Raw genomic sequence first — 19,930 nt, 5'->3', positions numbered from 1 at the left:
GGGTACCCCTTATTGTAGTGGTAGCTAGGCAGCTGGACGTCACATAATAAGCTATAATATTTGACCAGACTTGGTTATTATTTGCTCATATCCAAATGCGCCCACACCATCAACCTTTATGTTCAGTCGTGGCCAAAAGTTTTGAGAATGTAATGTAAGGAGAGTTTCCTAGCCATGGACCCAAAGTTTTGATGTTTTTGTTCCCCGAGCCACTTTTTGCCTTATGGCAAGGTGCTCCATCTTGCTGAAAAAGGCATTGTTTGTCACCAAATTGTTCTTGCGAGGTTGGATATTTTTTCAATATTTCAGGATATTTTACTGTTGGCATGACAGGACTGATGGTAACGCTCATCTTTTCTTTTCCGGACAAGCTTTTTTTCCAGATGCCCCAAACAATCGGAAAAGGGATTCATCAGAGAAAATGAATTCACCTCAGTCCCTGTACTTTTTTTTGCAAAATATCAGTCTGTCCCTGATGTTTTTCCTGGATAGAAGTGGCTTCTTTGCTGCCCTTCTTGACACCAGATGCATTCGCACCTACTGCCATTCCTGAGCAAGCTATGCACTGGTGGTGCCCCGATCCTGCAGATGAATCAACTTTAGGAGATGGTCCTGGCACTTGCTGGACTTTCTTGGGCTCCCTGAAGCTTTCTTCCCAACAACTGAACCTCTCTCCTTGAAGTTCTTGATGATCCAATAAATGGTTGATTTAGGTGCAATCTTACCAGCAGCAATATCTTTGCCTGTGAAACACTTTGTGCAAAGCAATGATGTGAATGATCATGTTTCCTTGCAGGTAACCATGGTTAACAGAGGAAAAACAATGATTTCAAGCACCACCCTCCTATTAAAGCTTCCAGTCTGTTATTCTAACTTAATCAGCATGACAAAGTGATCTCTGGTCTTGTCCTCATCAATACTCTCTGTTAACTGTGTTAACGAAAGAATCGCTGACATGATGTCAGCTGGTCCTTTTGTGGCAGGGCTGAAATTTGGGATTAAGTTCATTTTCATGGTAAAGAGGGACTTTGAAATTAATTGCAATTCATCTGATCACTCTTCATAACATTCTGGAGTATATGCAAATTGCCATCATAAAAACTGAAGCAGCAGACTTTGTCAAAATTAATATTTGTGTCATTCTCAAAACCTTTGGCCACGACTGTACACATGTTTTGCACACGTTTTTATTGTCCGTTTTGCTTCAGTCTCTCCAGCCGCTGGAGCAAAGCGTTCCCAAACGCTTCTCTGTAACCTGGACTCAGTGTGTCCAGAAGTGAGTAAACAGTCTCATGATACTGGGTACTCAAATCCTCGTTGACTTGATCGAAGGCATAGCCCACCACCTGTTTGGTAGAATGATTTATTGTCAAAATCAGCATGGTTTGTGATAAACATGCATACAATAGAAACCACTGTGCCTCACTTTTCATGCATCTTACCCTCAGTCCTGCCTCTGTGAGCTCCAGACAATACCGGTTTCCCTCTCTCGTTTCCACATTTATGTAGGCCACGTCTGACGCACTGTTGAGACTTTGTGACACATGCATTTCAGAGACGGCAAAAAGTACGTCATTGACGACTGCTTCTGCCTCCAATCTCATGTCCTTGACGTCACCGAGCACAACACAGTCCTCATCAAATGAAGAGACGATGGACTCCTCGGGCTGGCAGTCTATCTCCATCCCCTATAACAGAACGACAACGTTACTGACTCAGCTGAAGCCCAGATGTTGCCGTGTGCTGTTAAAACTTGCTGACTGACAAGATGATAGAAAGAGTTCTCCGTGTCCACAATCTGTGTCAGCTCTCGACTGTCATGGCAACAAGCTACATTCACTGGACTTCAAACTCCTGTTAAGAAAAATTTACATTGAGACAGCAGAAATGAAGGACAATTTCTTTTAAACTACACCTGTAACGTCTGGTCATAAAGCTTTAAAAATCTACTGCACACAGTATTTGTCCAGCTTAGCATGGCTGTAATTAGCTGCAGTGATGGTACATTGCAACAAGTTTCCTAAAGAGTCATTCTCGAAAAGAAAAAAAAGCAGAACTGAAACAAACATGCACCTGACTGGCCTGTGATACTTAAATAGACACGTTATGCATAGTAGCTTGTGTGAGAAAAGGTTAAACCGAATCTAAAACCAATTTGAAGTTTTGTCGACTGACATGTTAAGACGCAAGTTCTTAAACTAAATATATTTGCTATAACTTACACAGATCAATTGGTATTTCCCAACACATTATTAGTACTCAAACTTTCAGAGATACTTTCTTCTTCCCCTGAACAAATTCATTTCTGCTTGGTTCAGTCGTGATTCATCACAATCTCCAAAAGGTCCAACATGTTCCCAGAGACAAAGACTAATGTTGTCTCCAGTGCTTCCCAATGCTGAGTCGGCTCAGTTTTTTTCTGTTTCATCCTAAAAATGTTTAAAGCTGAGCACACTGCTGTGGTAAGGTGAATTCTACTTTGCAATTGCAGATGTGTTGCTTTATAATCCTAATGTGATACAGCACATTATTCTGCTTTTGTGTTGAATACAGTGCTGCACTACTAAGTTTTGGTGTTATCCTGTCACTCAGATGCTAAAATAACCTAACAGCTGTTTCATTTCTACACATCCATGTGTGCTCCTTTACACTGGTGCACTTGTCGAACAAGCCAGTCTTGTTTTGCCACATTAATGTCAATGAGCATTCTGCTGTGCATTCCTGTACGAGACTCGAGCAGCAGCCATTGCTTAACCTGTTATTATCCACCCTGTTGAACTTTATCCAACATGGATGATAGAGCTAAAACACAGTGGACCTATGTGGTTTACTTCTTTGTAAACGAACAAACAGTGCTAGTAAAGTTTGACTGAACCACCAACAAAAATCTGACTTTGACTGTTAGATAGATTATAATTAAACACAGATACTAATATGGCCAGAACCTCCACAAAGAAGTATGGTGAGTCCACTTTTAGCTACTGTGGATCTGAGGGACTGCACCTCTGTAGACATTTAAATAAAAACACACAAAAAAACATAAGGCATATCTTTTATCTGTGCTTATTTACATTACAGGTTTTGTCTTTTAACATTTTATTTATTTTATTATTGCAGTTTTCATCTTTGTTGTTTTGGTTTTTATGCAACTGTTCTTTAATTTACTTTAATTTACTTTTTATTTGTTTCGGTGTTGTAGTTTTATGCTTTTTATTTTTGTTTTTATTTCTAGTTTTTATACAACTGTTTTCTTGCCTAAAGAACTGTTTGGTGTTGTTCATTTCTGTCTTTACTCTGCTCTGGAAGCACTTTGGGCTGCATCTCTGCATGAAAGGTGCTATATAAATAAATACAGTTGAGTTGAGTTAAAAGACATTTGTAACTTCTTACGTTTTCTAGACTGAACTTCTTCATTCTGTATTTGGACAATTCAACAGATTCAATCAACAGACTAAATGATAGTTGAGGACATGGACAATGTAAATAGTATCAGCAAGTTGTGACGCTGTAATTATTATTAACTATCAAATATGTTTTAATGCCAAAAAATGGCTCCCATGAGCCCCACAGTACATTATCATATACTGTATTTCTGTCCAACTATTATTATTATTACTACTATTAAGTATTTTAACTATACAGTAAAACACTCACATTTAATGGCATATTTTACTGTCATGATTTGACAGTTTTTGACCGTAAAGACATTTTAAAATATAGAATAAAACGTCTAACTTAAACGTGAAATCAAATGTACAGTTTTATTATTTTTAAACAATGTACAACCAATGTCGTGAACACGTTTAAACATTTGACGTCACAGCGACATCTTGAGTCCTGTGACTGATGTTAAACATGTCTGATCACTGTCTCCAGAGACTTCATGGTTTTAGTGTCAGTGATGTGTGAGGTTCATGCAAAACGTTGTGACTTCATATAGTCATCTAGACTCATGTATGGTAGCAAACCTGCTACATTTTGTGATAAACTCCTACAAAACAACTGACGCACGCATTTCACTCCCTCTGCTCACATCTAAAACGTGCACATTACACGCAAACAAAAACGACAATCACACGTTTTGTACCTTTCACATGTTATAATACTGATTTTAAACCAAACTGCGTTGTCTTTTCTCACCTCCTCGCTGGTCGTGTTGTGTTGTTGCGGGCTCGTGGAAGCTTCCAGCCCGGACTCGGAGCTCTGCGTGCGGGCTAGATACGATTATGAAGCCGCCCCTCAAATCTGCGGACAAGCGACGCAGCCTCTAGTCTCTAGTTTGTCTGCTCCGGGTCTGAATGACTACCCAAAATAAACCTTGACCCAGTAGCTGTCCCACGGACCGCACAGCTCCGCCATGTTATGACATCATCTGGCTGATCCCACCCCGGAGCGTGCGGGGCTCAGTCGGTGCGGAGTCATGAAAGTGTTTGTAAACAACTCAGTCAGAAGGTAACTCACCAGCTAACATCTCCAACTCTGCTCACTCACCCGTGTTGTCCGGCATGTGTCGCTTGTGTGTGCACGGTCAGAGTTCACTGTCAGCTGTTCATTTCGCACCTGAGGGCGGAAAACTCAGAGAAATGTTTGAGTTTGTAGGTTAGCACGGCAGCTAACTAGCTTAGCTTAGCCGGCGGTGCTAACTGTGCCTGCTGTAGCAGTGCGCTACCAGCTAGCCGGCTAGTTAGCCCAGTGACATGCCTTTGTCTGGGGCAGGAGTCAAAGCTGAAGCTCCGGGTCGCCTGACTACGATGACAGCTGTGTTTATGTAAACATAGCTGAAGGTAGCTGCTGACTAGGGAAGCCTGTAGCGTGCTAATGTGTTGCCTAACACTAACATTATCAGGACGTTTTATACTGTGATGCTAACCCGGAGCAGTTCAAAGCTTAAGCGTGTTGTTTACGAGCAGTGTGTCCTGTTTATGTCAAGTGTCAAGTTACAAAGGGGGCAGCATATGTGTGTGTGTGTGTGTGTTTTCACAGGCGCAGCAAACTGGAGTCGGACCAATTCCCACACATATACCTGAGTGTCAACACATCCTCCAAAGTGTCCCTGCTCTTGGGATATGAAGGGTGTTTGAGCTCACCGCTTCTCGATGTCTTCAAGTCGACAGGATGACACACCAGTGATTCATTTACAGTAGCTATACAGCACTCCAACCCTCAAGAATCCCTTTTACACCGCTGTACTGTTCACCTATTGAGTTAAAGATGCCTTGGCCGTTCTCGGAGTCCATCAAGAAGCGGGCCTGCAGATACCTTCTTCATCGGTACCTTGGCAACTTTCTGCAGGAGAAGCTGAGCCTGGATCAGCTCAGTTTAGACCTCTACCAAGGCACTGGATCTCTTGCACAAGTGCCATTGGATAAATGGGTATGTGTGGTGTGTTACGTTTCGTGGCAGGAGGATACAGCAGATATTTCATTTAAACGTGTTTTTGTTGTTTCTCAGTCGCTCAATGAGCTCCTAGAGACGGCAGATGCCCCCTTTGAGGTAATCGCAGGGTTCATCCAGACAATTTCTCTAACTGTACCATGGGCAGCCCTGCTGCAGGAAAACTGTGCTCTAGAGGTCAAAGGATTGGAGATGGTGCTCAGACCGAGACCACGAGTAGGTAAGGAGACACTGCATTCTGTGCCACTGCAACACTTTCTGTGAAAAGGGTTGAGAAGACACCACTTTAACCAGGAATTTTACTGAAAAGTAAATGTCACCATTGGTTCTTCCAGCATCGGGCACTGAACCCATGTACTGGTCCAGTTTCATGACGAGCAGCATGCAGCTGGCTAAAGAATGTCTGAGCCAGAAACTCACAGACGATATGGGAGAGAGCTTCCAGCCTTTTGAGGGATTAGAGAAATTTGCAGAAACAATAGAAACAGGTACATTATGTCTATAGTGTTTATAGCAACATTTAAAGAGCTTTACCAGTCTAGTAATGTGTATGGTCTAAATTTCTTTTACTGTCCTGTCTTGCAGTTCTGAGAAGAGTAAAAGTGACGTTTTTGGATACTGTCCTCAGAGTCGAACACATTCCAGAAAATTCAAAAACTGGAATCGCCCTTGAGATTCGAATCAACAAGTGAGTTTGGTTACGGATTAGAGTGTGGGCAATTTCCAAAATATTCTAAATATTTTCCAGCATTACAATCTAGATAACAGCCAGTTCAGTTATTTAGTTTTTATTTGTCATATGTAGGTTAATACAGGGTCAACGGTACAACGAAATGTGTGGGACGAGAAAAACAGGTCAGCTCGGCATTAAGAGCAGGAGTTGCGGTGACAATGCAGCAACATAAAAGATAAAAATAAGTACAGTACAATAAAAAGTTTTATTAAAAACTGGAGTGATAAAAATAAAACATAACAAAATAGAACAAATAATATATATGTCTAAGTGTACTATACGCTGTGTAAATGTGAATTGTATGCAAGTATTGGAGAGGTATGAATAAATAGAAACATACTATCTAACTATATGGAAAGTGAGGATTGAGAGTTCAGAGTAAAGTTGCACGAAATATCAGTCCTGCTGCAGTAGCAGCAGTCGTGGTTGATAGTGCATATTTTGCAGACAGCAGTCCAATTAGATTATGACTTACGAGGTCTGATGGCCTGGAGGTAAATACTGCTCTTAGGTTTGGTGGCATGTGCAGCCATGCTGCCGTAATGTTTGCCAGATGTTAACAAGGAGAACGGTCTGCGAGCTGGGTGGCTGTGGTCACTTAAGATGCTGTGTGCTTTCCGCAAGCACCACAGGCATCATCCATCATCCATCACGGATTTTTTCTTAAAAATTAAAAATTTATAATCAATAAGAGAGCTAAAAAAAACGCTCTTGAATAAAGATGTCAAACATGAGATGCACCGAACTGATTGTGTCCTGTGGTTGCTTGCAGGATTGTTTACTGCGATGAAACAGGCGAGGAGAGTTCAAATGTTAATGTGCATCAGCCAACCACATTTGCACATAAAAACCTGCAGATGGAAGGCATCACTGTATTCTGGGATGAATTCTCCGATGTGACCCGTGCCGGTTGTAAATCTTCACCCACACCAACGGTCGGTGCATGAAGTCTTGTGAAATGTGGCATAAAAGGGTTGCATGTGTAAGAATTTAAAAAATATATATATTTATCTCTTATTTTGCAGGAAACTGAGCCAAAGCTGTCCCCGAGCTGGAACCCCAAAATAATATGTGAGCCTCATCCTCAGTTCACAGAGCCCGTGTCCTCTACAACACCCTTTGAACCTGTGCAGGTTGGGAGTCTCGGTGGTAAAATAGAGTTGTCCCTCACCCTGAAAAACAACTTGGCTATGCCTGGAGCAAAGGTAAACAAACTGTTTGTTGTTACACAATATCGTGAGAAAAGGTTCCTGATTATTCATTCAGTATTATAAATGAGGGTTATTGCAATTAACAAGGCGTTCTTTTGCATGTTTGCATTTCAGCTGGATGTTGTCGGACATATTGATACACTTATTATTCTGCTCTCCCCGCGGCAAGTCCATCTTCTTCTTGACTTGTTTGGAGCGTTCTCTGGTGGAGGTGAGCAGCCCTCTGTTGATAGATGACTGAGAATATTTGGATCAAAACGGTTAACAGTGTCACCAAATTACTAAATAGAGTGAATAGATTGTTTCTTATTGTTTGTGTGAAGGTGCACAGGAATGGACTAAGGATAGAAAGAGCCGGCCCATACAGCAGGAGGATGAGTATCGACTCCATATGGAGCTGAACCGCTGTCTGAAGAAGGATATCTCTGTGCCGGGAGCAGACCCCGACCTCTTTGAGAGCCAGACCACCAGAACTGTTTCCAGTCGAGGTTAGACTTAAAACATCTTCCCTCTAACTTTTGATGTTTCTGTGAAATCAGGTGTCATGGTTGCATCTATGTAATGAAATTTGTTTTGTCCTTTTCTTTTTGGTAAACATGTGGGTGGTGTAGATGATGTGTTCTTCTCCATGGCAGACATGGACATGTCTCACAGCTTGTCATCCCTTCCTCCTCTGGGTGAACCACCTACAGTTGACTTGGATTTATCACTTAATAGCAACTACTCTGCCTCACCAGGAGAATCTCCTTCAGGAAATGCTACAGTAAGTCTTCCATTCTTTGTGGGTGAGCATGAGTCAATCCTGAAATCCTTTGAAAATTGCAGTATTTAATCATTCAATCTTACTAAATACAAATGACTATTTTCAGTATGGGTGTTTGAGTTGTGCTATATGAAAACATATCTGTATCTGTAGGCTCTGTGGGATGATTACATGGATGTACCAAGACAAAGAGAAAAGCAGGCTAATGAAACTCCTGTCCACTCGCGAGATTCACATTTCCCTCACAAATTACTGAGGCAGATATGTAAGTAACACAATATATCACTGTATATTTTTCATTCTTTACTCTTACATTCTTTTCATTTTTTAGCATTAGGTGGTTTTGCTCGACGAACAGTCAGCCCATTGTTGCACATGGTTATCATTTCACTGCGGTCTGTCACTTCTGTGTACTTCTGTAACTGTATATCTGCCATTGTTGTTATTTTAGCCCATCCATCCAAAACCCACGGTGATGAGTCACGACCGGAGCTGGTGTTAAAGTTGACACTGAGTAGCCTAGCTATCTCAGTCCTCCACATTGACCCACTGCCCCCACCAGACGCTGCTCCCAGTCCCCTTGGTCCTATGGCTGCACACTTCTTCAGCACGGTCGGCCCAGGCCATCTCGCCCCAACTGCTTTCCTTCAGTCTCGGACAGTGTTTAACCAGGCCTGTCCCCACGACCACCTCAGGTGCACTTTTATTTGTTTACTAATTCCTGTTGTGCAAGGTTATGCTTGGTCTCTTGTCAGAGCATATTACTGGATAGATTTTTCATTTAAAGCGTAATATTTTCAGGTTTGTGGGCCAGGGCCTGAAGATAAACTATGAGCACTGTCAGGGATCCAGCCTGCGGACTTTTAGCACCGACGTCTCCCTTAACCAGATGGAGTTTCTGGAGTGTCTGTTCCCCTCTGAGGTTGTCAGTGGTGGCTCCCAAAGAGGCATTCAGTACACTGAGGTTAGTTTTTCAAGCCTGAGCTAAGCACATTTTGGACTGCACTGAGCTTCGGTCGGTTTAACACTCCATACACATTCAGTATGCCTAAAAGTACTGAATGTACACCTTAAAGATGCAGCTGGCATGGCATTAAGAGTGTTTCTCATTAGTTTCTCTGTCGCGTTCCAGCTCCTGACATTTGACACCACAGCCAGTGCTGATGAGCCGCTTACCACCTGCCTTCACCTGCTTTACAAACAGGCTGAGCGCAGAGGCCCTCAGGTAATGGCATTTATTAGTCCGACGTGAAACCATAGCACTAACACTTAATATTCAAACAGTGTCAAGCTTCTGCTCATTTTATTTCTCTGTGCAGGGTGGCCAGGTTCGCCTTAGCACCATTCCCAGGAAAGCTGAGATCCAGGTGGAGCTGGGCCCTGTGCGCTGTGAGCTGGACATCAGTATCGTAGACCGTCTCAACTCATTGCTACAACCACAGAAGCTAGCCACCACAGAGTTGATGGCATCCCACTTGTATACTTCATATAATAAACATGTCAGCTTGGTAAGGCTGTGACAACAATGATTATTGTAGTCTAGGAAATTGTCGCACATGATCATGTATTGTGAAATCTAATACTTTAAACTCATTTCACAGCACAAGGCCTTTACAGAGGTTTTCCTCGACGACAGCCATACTCCCACCAACTGTCATGTATCTCTGACAGTCAGTGCCCCAGTGCTGGGCCTTGCAATCCGCTTCCCCATCCCTGACCTGCGCTCAGATCAGGAGAGGGGTCCTTGGTTCAAGAAGTCCCTGCAGAAGGAAGTTCTCTATCTGGACCTGGAAGACCTGGAAATGAAAACAGAGTTCATGGGTGGCAGCTCTCCTGACCAAACCAAAATGGAACTCACCTTCAGAGAGCTTATTGGTATGAGTATATGGTATATAGTAATATATTGCTTTAGCTGAGAATTTGTCTTTTAACTGCTCTTTATTCTTTTTTGCTTTGCGCAGGGAAATTTCAAGAGGAACCGGATCAACCAGCTGCTCGGTTCCTCAGAGTGTCCCACACCATGGATGGATCCATGACAACATCTGAAAGTGTCAAATTTGACTGGCCGAGGTACGTTTAACCTAACCAACCTCAAACTGATCTGTCCATTCAGGGAGCATCTCTCAGTGAAAAAATCTCTCTGAGCAGGGTCGTGCTGAAGATGAACCCCACTGCGGTCCACTCAATCCTTGAACGTGTGACAGCTGAAGATGACGAGGGGGCTGAGGACCATTCCCTTGAAGAGGAAGAGGAGGAGGGGGCTGCACATTCGCTGAAAGATGTCTGTGACTTTGGGAAGCCTGAACCATCACCCTTTTCATCACGAAGGGTTATGTATGAGAATGAAGAGGTAAGTCACGGCTACAAGTGCCACATTCACCAAAAATGTTAATATACAGTCAACTGCTGCATATATTATTATATTTTGAGTGTTGAAGCACACACATTTCCATATTTCCACATTAAATTTGCTTAATGGAAAAATTTGTGTCACAGTTTTATTGATGTTATTGGTGAAAACAGGTGGACTGTGCAGGTGGATATATTTGCATGCTATCCTCTGGTTGTCATATCCTAGTGTTCGACAGATGCATCGTTTTGCAAATATGAGCACTGCTTTGCATACCTTCCCTGTTGACAGAGCAGGTGGAGACTAGCCTGTGTTTAGAAACTCTTTTTTTATTGTTGTTTTTTTTTTATTGCAGATGGTTATCCCTGGTGATGTTGCTGAGATGACGGAGTTCCAGGAAAAAACCATGAATAACTCTCGCTTCGTCCTTGAGTTGTGTTTCCCCAACGTGCAGTTAGTCCTCCACAGCAAGGAGTTTTATGAAAAACTACACAACAGGTACAGAATGTGTAATACGATACAAAATGGCAGGCGGACAATAAAAATACAGCAACACAATTATTTCTGGGTTAAAGGGTAACTTTGCCTATCTTGCTATTATTTACCCATGTGGGGACAACAAATTTCAAATTTGGTCCAGTATTTACCCATGTGGGGACAACAAATTTCAAATTTGGTCCAGTATTGCGGTCAATTCTGCACCATCAAAATAAATCCAAGTGCTTCTTTTTGCCACTGACTGGCTCACATTGTTATTATAAGTATCAAGATAATGGAAAGGACCCTTCAGAAAAATTCAACATTTTGTGTATTTTTTAGCCATGACTTGGCTGGAAAATCTTTCACATAAAACTAAGCGCAAAAAAACAAACTTTTCTGCATTACTACGGTCATGCCACTGTTAACTTCCTGTAATAAGTCACCTCACTTCTCCTGAGGTTTCAGAATGAGACTTTTGCTTGACTTGGTTAGACACACAGCGGACCAAGCAAAAATAACAGATAACGTTTTATTATTTTATTTTTCACTTTTGGGTTGTGTGTGTGTCAGACAAGAACAATCTGAGCTGATCAGTGGCAAAAACAAGTACTTCTAATAGATGTATTTTGACAGTCCGCAACTGCCCATAAGGATTGCATTGTAGTTACCTTTTTAAAATGAAAAAAAAGAACTTTAGGGAACACTTCTTTAAAGTCTGAGCTGTATTCAGTTGTCTGAATACATATTTCAGTTGAAAAAATGTATATTCTCAATATTTTAGGATAAACAATGATTTGCTGCTGTGGGAGCCCACTGCTCCATCTCCAGTGGAGACAGTGGAAAGCATGCCATATGGAGTTGGACTCTCCGTCGCCAGTCAGTTGATCAACACTTACTCCAAAGACAGCTTCAGCCAGTTCCGCTCCACCGGTCCTGAGGGTGAGATAATGAAAAACATCCTATGAATTAGCTCCAATTCAAGACAAAGTATTACATACTTTATACTCGTACTGTGCTGTCCTTTCAGAAGACACCAGTGGGTCAGAGGAGGAGACCATGCACTATTACTCTCCTGCCTCTGAACTGGGTCTCAGGTCTCGCAAGAAGAAAAAACCCAAAGCTCAGAGCAAGAACTCCCAGAGCCTGTTTTCTGTCATCATCAGTGTCAATCATGGCCTGGTGGCTCTTCAAACTCATGCTAAGGTAAACGCCCATCCTTTTTGATATCATTTAACATCCTCACTGTTTTATTTAGGCATTCCTAACATATAGAAAATATGTTTTATGGATTTAAGTTTTCTTTTTTTTTTCAGAAGGAGGATAAAACTGTACTGAAAAACAAACATGGCGAGTTCTGGCTAGAGGTGAAAAATGCTGTGCTGTTCAGTGTGACGCAGTACGAAGGCTATAAAGACCAACACTACATCTGTTTCCACACCAGTAATATTTGCATGTATCATCAAGGTAAACCAACTTTACATATCCGTTATGTTGTTATGTATATGATATATTTGGTGATAATGTGACCTAAAAATATATATAGTGCTACCTATGCGACTATGCTGTATCTACGTCACGTCATTCACTGCCTCTTTCACTGATGTCTCGCTCAATCTGCTCAGGGCTTGTCGATGGAAGCCCCTCTGTCTCAGACATCAAGTTGCCATGCAGGACACATCCCCACTGGTTAGAGCCGACCATCTACCAATCAGAGACAGCTCCTGAGAGATCCTCTACACCCTCAGAGGGTATTGGTCTGGAGGCCCGCAGCATGGTGTCCGTCGCTGTCAAAATCTCATCACAGAATGCAGAACGCAATGTCAAGGTAGTAGTTCTTTAAATCACTGATTGGTTAAAGGTCAAGCTGGCTGGCAGAACCGCTTTTCAGAAGAAATCATGGAAAAAATAATAAATAATTAGAATACTAAAGAACTTTTTTCTTATTTTTAACTGGTTTTGACCCCTTAGATGTATCTTGGTGTGATTCTAACCCTGGGTTGGAATCTAGTGGTTTAATGTTTACGACACTGGAGGTTAAAGTGTGATACACTGCTTAAATACTTCTCACAAGGATCAATTTGTTTGAGGTCTAGTGACTAAAGCGTTCAACTCTCAATCTGCCCTGTAGATGGGGTTGTTGTCAAAATCAAATGATTTTTCTCGGCTCTACTCATCAACTCAAATCCTGATCTTGCCATGTAAAGGCGTGTATAATAAATATATCCATGTTTTTTTTAAGTGGGGCCCATTGAGTTCTCATGCCACAGTTGTCAAATTGCTGAGCTGAGTCAACATTTCCAGGCATGATTATATGTTGATTATTATTATTTCTGAAGCCACACCTGTGCAGTAGCATCAACTCGGATTTAAGTGTTTCCCTTATTTTACAAAACTGGTGTTTAAAGAGGATTAGCCAGCTTGACTTTTGTTTTTCTCCTCACTGCTCACTGTTTTGTGCAGGAATTTCTGGTTGCTGTGGGAGTGAGAGGAGCCACACTCCAGCACAGAGTGGTCCCTCCCAGCCTGGGCTGGTATGACCAGGTAGGCCAAGATGGAGCTACTACCACCACTACCACTTATATCCAGAGAGCACTTGAAGGAAATATCATGCAATAAAATAACACAACTGTAATCTCTTTGTCCATTACAAACAGATTGTTGACTTTCTGAATGTTTCCGATGAGCCTGTGTTGGGTTACGCCCCTCCTACATCTGTCACCACCCTACATTTGCACCTGTGGAGCTGCTCTCTAGACTACCGGTAAAGTAAACTTCAAAACTCTCACAAAATAATGAATAATTGGTTATGTGTGTGTGTGTATAGTAATGCAGCATTTGTTTTTCTCTTGTCAGGCCCGTCTACTTGCCACTCAGATCACTGTTGGTTGTAGAGACTTTCAGCATCTCCAGCAGTGTCTCTTTAGACCACTCGTCCTCAACACTCAGGTATGAAAGTGCGACAGGTTTAGCACTGAAATAATATTAGTAACTGAGTTATAGGAAAAGTTGTCTTTGCTGAGTATAATATGTTGTGCACAGGATCATTTTGGACGAGGCGGCTTTGTTCCTCTCAGACAAGAGTAATGCCGTTTCGGTTAATCTAGCACGTGGTGAGTCCGACCTCAGTGATGATTTTAAAGAAACCACTTGAAATGTTAAGATGCAGCTTTGATTTAAAACCAGTTTGGTTTTCATTGCAGACTATGTCCAAGTGGTGGACATGGGAACATTGGAGTTGAGGATTACCGCTGTCAAACCTGGAGTGGATGGAAAGCTGGTAAGAGTTTATCAGTTGGTCTTTAACTGACATAAAGTTTGAAATGTTTTCTCTTGTAAATAAAGTTGAAATTTATGTAATTTTTCGCTGTCTTTTATGTGATAGTCAGAGCCCAGATTCGAGCTGCGCTGTTCCAGTGACGTTATTCACATCAGAACGTGTTCGGACTCCTGTGCCGCCCTCATGAACCTTATCCAGTATGTAGCCAGCTATGGAGACTTACTGCCCCCTACAGAACCAGAGGCCAAGCACAGCAGCACGACACCAAGAACCAAGGTCGGCAGTGACACCAACTTGAGCCACTATAACATGTGTACAGTAGAATCCTACATGCTTAGTTTGAATGTATTTCATGGACAGGCGGAGTTACCGAGCCGGCCCACATCTCAGACCTCGTTGCTCGCTGAGACTGAGCAGCAGATGTTGCAAGATCTGATGAGTGAAGCTATGGAGGAGACTGACGGGCAGCATGCAACGGGGCTGCAGCAGAATGGTGAAGGTTTTGTTCAGTAATGATTGAAGTTTTAGCTCCATGGGTGATATAATTTCACTTAAATACACTGTATACCTTTTCCACACGTCAATAGGTGCACACGAGGAGGAAAATCAAGACCATGACCCGCCTCGCTCAGACCTCTTCTTGTTCCCGGATGAGAGTGGGAATTTTACCCAAGATTCAAGCCCCACTTACCCCATGCTTCACTCTCCTCTCATCACCCCAGTCCCAAACTTGGCCCAAGAGACAGATGACTTTTGTATCCTGGAGACACCAGGTTCCAGAGGAGAGGTCAGAACATACCCATTCACGCAGTTATGACAGTTATGACAACAAGACTGAATATCAGTATTGGCTCATTGGTAAGCATTATGTGTTTCAGGATCTTGATCAGGAGCCAGTGGTAAAGCAGCTCACCTCAGACCCTGTGGAAATCAAAGATGATTACTTTAGTCAGCCTCTAGATGGGAGTGATTCCAGCCGTGGAGCCATGAACTTTCCCATCCCTGAGGTGCGCTATCTAATCAAGGAGATCTCTGTCGTCTGGCACCTCTATGGTGGGAAAGACTTTGGGAGTGTGATTTTCACAGCCTCCCCTGCTAGAAGCCGAGGGTGAGCCAAAAACCACTGTTTCACACACTTTTATAAGTGCTTAAAAGGAAACAGGCTTGTTTAATTTTTATGTTTTTCTCCACCGTGCAGGTCTACACCCCATAGTTCCCCCTCCCAAACTCCAGTCAGACAGGCCAAGGCATCAGGAAGGGCGGGAGGTGGAAGAGGAAGGAATCCTGACGTCCTGATGGAAATACAGCTCAGCAAAGTAAAGTTCTTCTTCACTTGAAATTAATGATTGTTGTGGCACACACTCCCATAAATACACTGAGTCTTTCTTTACTACAAACCTTTCTTTTCCCTTCTCCTTAGGTGAGGTTTCAGCACGAGGTGTACCCACAGACCCAGGTGGCTTCTGGGCCAGCAATAGATCAGCCGGTCTCACGGCAGGTGTTTGTTGTGCAAGACTTGGAGATACGAGACAGACTGGCTACCTCACAGATGAACAAGTTTCTCTACTTGTATTCTAGCAAGGAAATGCCCCGAAAAGCCCATTCTAACATGGTGAGGAAAGCAACACACTCACATTTACCCAGTCGAGTCTTGGCCTGGTGTAATCTCTTGTGTCCTTTTGATCTTAGTTAACAGTCAAGGCGGTGCACATGTGTCCTGAGTCAGGCCAGGCTCCTCAGGAGTGCTGTTTGCGTGTTTCCCTGATGCCTCTTCGTCTCAATATCGATCAGGTAAAACACTAAGATGATTTTTCCAGTAAAATATATCAAAGATATATATCAGGGGTAGCTCACTCGGTAGATCATGTACCATGTATGAAGGCTTAGTCTGGGTTTGTGCGTGTAATTTCCCTAACTCTCCCCTGCCTTTCCTGTCCATTTCCATCATCACATAAAGCAAAATGCCAAAAGAAAATATCAGTATCCTCAGTAACATGCTTTTTTTTGTTCGTTTGAAGGATGCACTGTTCTTCCTGAAGGACTTCTTTACCAGTCTTGCTACTGAAGTCGAATTTTTCTCACCGCCTGCTCAAGAAGGTACATTTCTTTATTCTCATGTGCATTAAACTCAAACATTATTTAACATAACCCACTGTCTCTCAATATTATTTTGTTCCACAGCTGTCTGCCTTTCAACAAAAAAAGCGTCTGTTCCTGAGATCTCCTGTAGCTTCTCCAAGCACGCTGGCCTCAGCCAGGACCCGGCCCCGATCATCTCAGTGCCTGCTCAGAGACGTTTGAGCCACAACGGCTTCTCCACCTCTGGCAGAGAGGAAGTGATTGACAGTGAAGCCTCTGCTCCTTCCTTCACAGACCAGCCTATTTTCTTTCGGTCAGTGTTATGTAACTAAATTAGGAAACGCCTGATTAAGCAATAATTCGGTTGGTTGTCTGTGTTAGGTAACGTTTTCTTCTCTTAACAGGGAGTTTCGGTTTACCTGTGAGGTTCCCATTCGCCTGGACTACCATGGGAAACATGTTTCAATGGAGCAGGTACATGGTCTAAGAATGCTTTGTTTTAATTCCACATTATTGTATTTGTACATGATGAATGATTTCATGACTGCTCTGTTTCAGGGAACATTTGCAGGAATCATTATTGGGTTGACACAGCTTAACTGCTCAGAGCTGAAGCTGAGGCGCTTGTGCTATAGACAAGGGTATGTTTATCTCATTATTGTTTATTATTTGATAGTAGGAGTAGTAGAGAAAATTACTTTTAGGCACCACAGTGAATTACCTATGCCTATCAAGTGTGTAATTTTACGAGAACAAATAACATTTCCCAGGAAACTAATACTCGTCTGTATTTCAGATTATTAGGTGTGGATAAGCTGTTTTCCTATGCAATAAATGAGTGGTTAAATGACATAAAGAAGAACCAGCTTCCAGGACTACTGGGAGGAGTGGGACCTATTCACTCTCTGGTACAACTAGGTGAGTGCAACACACGCATGAACCCAGTCACAGGCTTTGTGGTGTTATCAGATGAACTTTACAGTGTGTGGGCTTACTGATTTGAGTGTATCTCTCAAGTGAAGTATTTCCCTGCTCTTAAGATGAATGTTCTCTTCAGTTCAGGGATTCAGGGACTTGGTCTGGCTCCCGATTGAGCAGTACAGGAAAGACGGTCGGATAGTCCGTGGGTTTCAGCGCGGGACCGCCTCCTTTGGAACTTCTACTGCTATGGCCGCTCTGGAGCTCACCAACAGGATGGTGCGGACAATCCAGGTAAACTCATCTTTCCACTGTTACTAAAAAGTTTCTGTTCACTACTAATGCTTCTGTGAAGCATCAGACAAATCTATTGTTGTTTGTGTGTGTCATTTTTAGGCTGCAGCTGAGACAGCCTATGACATGGTGTCTCCGGTGCCTGACGAGAGAGACACAAAGAGGATAAAACGGTTCTCTCATTATGGACTGGCTCATCAGCCTGTTGACCTGAGGGAAGGTGTAGCCAAAGCCTATACTGTGGTCAAAGAGGTAAAAACTTATATTTTCATCTTCAGTGACATTAATGGGAATAAAGTTCTGTTTTTGATGAGGATATTATGGCGTTTTTATCCACAGGGGATCACAGACACAGCTCTTACCATCTATGACACAGCCACTCGGGAGCACGAGCAGCGTGGGATGACGGGGGCAGTGGGTGGAGTTCTCCGCCAGCTGCCACCAGCAGTGGTAAAGCCACTCATTATGGCCACTGAAGCCACCTCCAATGTCTTGGGCGGGATGAGGAACCAGATTCACCCTGATGCTCGCCAGGAGGAGTCTCAGAAATGGAGGCAGGGCGAGGAGTAATTCTTATTGCCATATGGTGCGTGAAAACCATGACTGTGCAGAAGCAACAGCAAGGAAAATGTTTTGGAAACTTTTCTTCAGAGCATTTTTGACGAGGAACATCTCAGAGGTGCATAATACAGCCCGGTGTAAATAAGATACTGTTCATCTCGTGGCAGTTTGAGCTACTGTAATTCAGCTTGCATCAGCTTACCAGTTCCCTCACAGTGCCTTCATGGTTGTCAGCATTGTCCAACTGTACGTTTAATCAAAGGGATGTATGTATAGTGACGAGTTTATGAGCCACATATTGTCTTCATGTGGGCTATGTTATGTTGTGGGGTAGATAATGGCATTATAGATTAAAAAGAAGAAATAGGCTCTTGTCTCATGAGGCGCAAACATTTGCTTCATTCTCAAACAGCTCTGTTTACAAGTTGTGTTGTTGTTACGTTGTCTTATCCTATTTGGTGTCAACAAACACTGATATTATAGGTGTAATGACTCTTAATTTATATAACATGCTCTGTATGTTGGCCTTGTTAATTACTGTAAATATTCCTAATGTGTAACATTTCATGCAAATGTAAGAGAACAAAAACAAACTGAATGTGTAACAGCTGTGTAAAGTTATGTAATCAGCACTTTTTAAGTGACTTGAAGGTTTACTCGCTCAAGTGAATAACAGATAGGAACTTTACCCAGATTTGTTATTATTTTATTTTGAGCTTTATTTCAATGTTTTATTTTCACAAAAAGCTGCTTGTTCTGAAAAGCTGCTTTTAAAAATTAGAAACGTTTAATCTGTCAGTCTGCTGCTCACATCTTCAAATTGTTGACACAAACAAGGAATTCTCTACTCAACATCTTGAAAGCAAAGTCTTAATATCCTGCACAATAGTTTTTTTTTTTTTTTTTTTTTTTAAAGTGTATCTTTCTATATTGATATTTGGTGTGATACGTCGTGTTGGAGACATTTGATTTGCATTTCTTGTTTATGTGGACTGGATGACATTTCTTGTACATACGTGTACAGTTGATTGAAGAATTTGTATTAAAAGCATGAAAGGGAAATAAAAATGGTTAAATGCGCCAGAGTAGAGTGGTTTTTTCTTTTTTTTTTTAAATACATAATTTTCAAAGCAGATATTTTAACTTGTCAAAACAAGACAATCACAGGTGTAGCTATGATCATGAACAATGACTCAGCCATTGTCAGTGGGTGAGCATGCACAATGCCAGAGCTGCTGCCAGCCTGCTGTGAAAAGGGTCTATTATAATGGACTTACATATGTATTTCTGATGTCTCAGTCTTAAAGGTTCAAGGGGATTTATTGGTAGAATATGGCAGTAATGGAATATGATATCCATAAGAGTATTTTAATTAGTGTATAATCACCAGAAAATGAAAAATGTTTTTGTGTTTTTGATACCTTATAATGAGCCTTTTATATCTACAGAGGGTGTGGGTCCTATGGGTTCTATGGAGTACAACTTCTACCATAGTTTCTCTTTAAAGGGGGGTGTGAGCAATGACAGTATAAAGAATGGACAGAGCCTCAGTGACATCCGTAGGTTTCTGAAGCGCTGTTTTGAAGCCCAAAATATGCAGTGTTGTCTGCCACCATGTTGGATGTTGGATTGGCCTCCTGATTAATCTAAATATTGGCAAAGACGTGGATTTTTGGTGGACCTGAGGCCAGCCGAAAGACGCCTGGGTGCTCTAATTAGCCATTGTCAATCAAATCGGCCATGCTGTTAATTATGTATAACTTTAATATAATTTGAATGGGTGAGTTAAGAAAAAATTCACCCCGTACAGTTGTCATGAACATGGAAATTCGCTATAGAGACCAAAACTGTTTTCTGAACCAGGCTGTAA

The 19,930-nt window shown here is 42.1% G+C and overlaps 2 protein-coding genes across 5 annotated transcripts; one reads left to right on the top strand and one right to left on the bottom strand.

Annotated features, from left to right (window-relative positions):
* Nucleotides 1-991: 991 nt before the first annotated feature.
* Nucleotides 992-4,278, bottom strand: gskip (gsk3b interacting protein). 3 transcript variants are annotated; one of them, XM_010733885.3, is made up of 3 exons: nt 4,141-4,278; nt 1,443-1,688; nt 992-1,346 (listed from the first exon to the last, which is right to left on the bottom strand). In XM_010733885.3, the coding sequence occupies exons 2-3, from the start codon at nt 1,683-1,685 to the stop codon at nt 1,188-1,190; spliced, it is 402 nt and encodes a 133-aa protein (XP_010732187.1). In that variant the 5' UTR covers nt 1,686-1,688; nt 4,141-4,278; the 3' UTR covers nt 992-1,187. The 3 variants fall into 3 exon arrangements, with proteins under 3 accessions (XP_010732187.1, XP_027130992.1, XP_027130993.1); XM_027275191.1 differs by lacking the exon at nt 4,141-4,278 and adding an exon at nt 1,766-1,859; XM_027275192.1 differs by lacking the exon at nt 4,141-4,278 and adding an exon at nt 1,799-1,845.
* Nucleotides 4,279-4,340: 62 nt separating this feature from the next.
* On the top strand, nt 4,341-19,143 carry atg2b (autophagy related 2B). Of its 2 annotated transcripts, none has more exons than XM_010733884.3 (43): nt 4,341-4,452; nt 4,984-5,373; nt 5,452-5,614; nt 5,730-5,882; nt 5,980-6,082; nt 6,900-7,062; nt 7,153-7,332; nt 7,453-7,549; nt 7,662-7,826; nt 7,950-8,101; nt 8,255-8,366; nt 8,553-8,796; nt 8,903-9,065; nt 9,234-9,326; nt 9,421-9,609; nt 9,703-9,976; nt 10,063-10,171; nt 10,250-10,451; nt 10,807-10,949; nt 11,713-11,870; nt 11,959-12,134; nt 12,245-12,395; nt 12,554-12,756; nt 13,392-13,472; nt 13,586-13,692; nt 13,785-13,877; nt 13,971-14,041; nt 14,132-14,208; nt 14,314-14,484; nt 14,569-14,701; nt 14,796-14,995; nt 15,087-15,316; nt 15,407-15,524; nt 15,629-15,820; nt 15,898-15,999; nt 16,227-16,305; nt 16,390-16,600; nt 16,692-16,761; nt 16,846-16,928; nt 17,084-17,205; nt 17,345-17,499; nt 17,602-17,751; nt 17,839-19,140. In XM_010733884.3, exons 2-43 carry the CDS (start codon nt 5,212-5,214, stop codon nt 18,067-18,069), a joined length of 6,231 nt encoding a protein of 2,076 aa, XP_010732186.3. In that variant the 5' UTR covers nt 4,341-4,452; nt 4,984-5,211; the 3' UTR covers nt 18,070-19,140. The 2 variants fall into 2 exon arrangements, with proteins under 2 accessions (XP_010732186.3, XP_027130988.1); XM_027275187.1 differs by lacking the exon at nt 4,341-4,452 and adding an exon at nt 4,479-4,784 and having other exon boundaries at nt 17,839-19,143.
* Nucleotides 19,144-19,930: the final 787 nt, after the last annotated feature.

The sequence above is a fragment of the Larimichthys crocea genome, chromosome XXIV (genome assembly GCF_000972845.2).
Source record: "Larimichthys crocea isolate SSNF chromosome XXIV, L_crocea_2.0, whole genome shotgun sequence".
Classification (NCBI taxonomy): domain Eukaryota; kingdom Metazoa; phylum Chordata; class Actinopteri; family Sciaenidae; genus Larimichthys; species Larimichthys crocea.
This window is presented reverse-complemented; position numbering and strand designations above follow the sequence as displayed.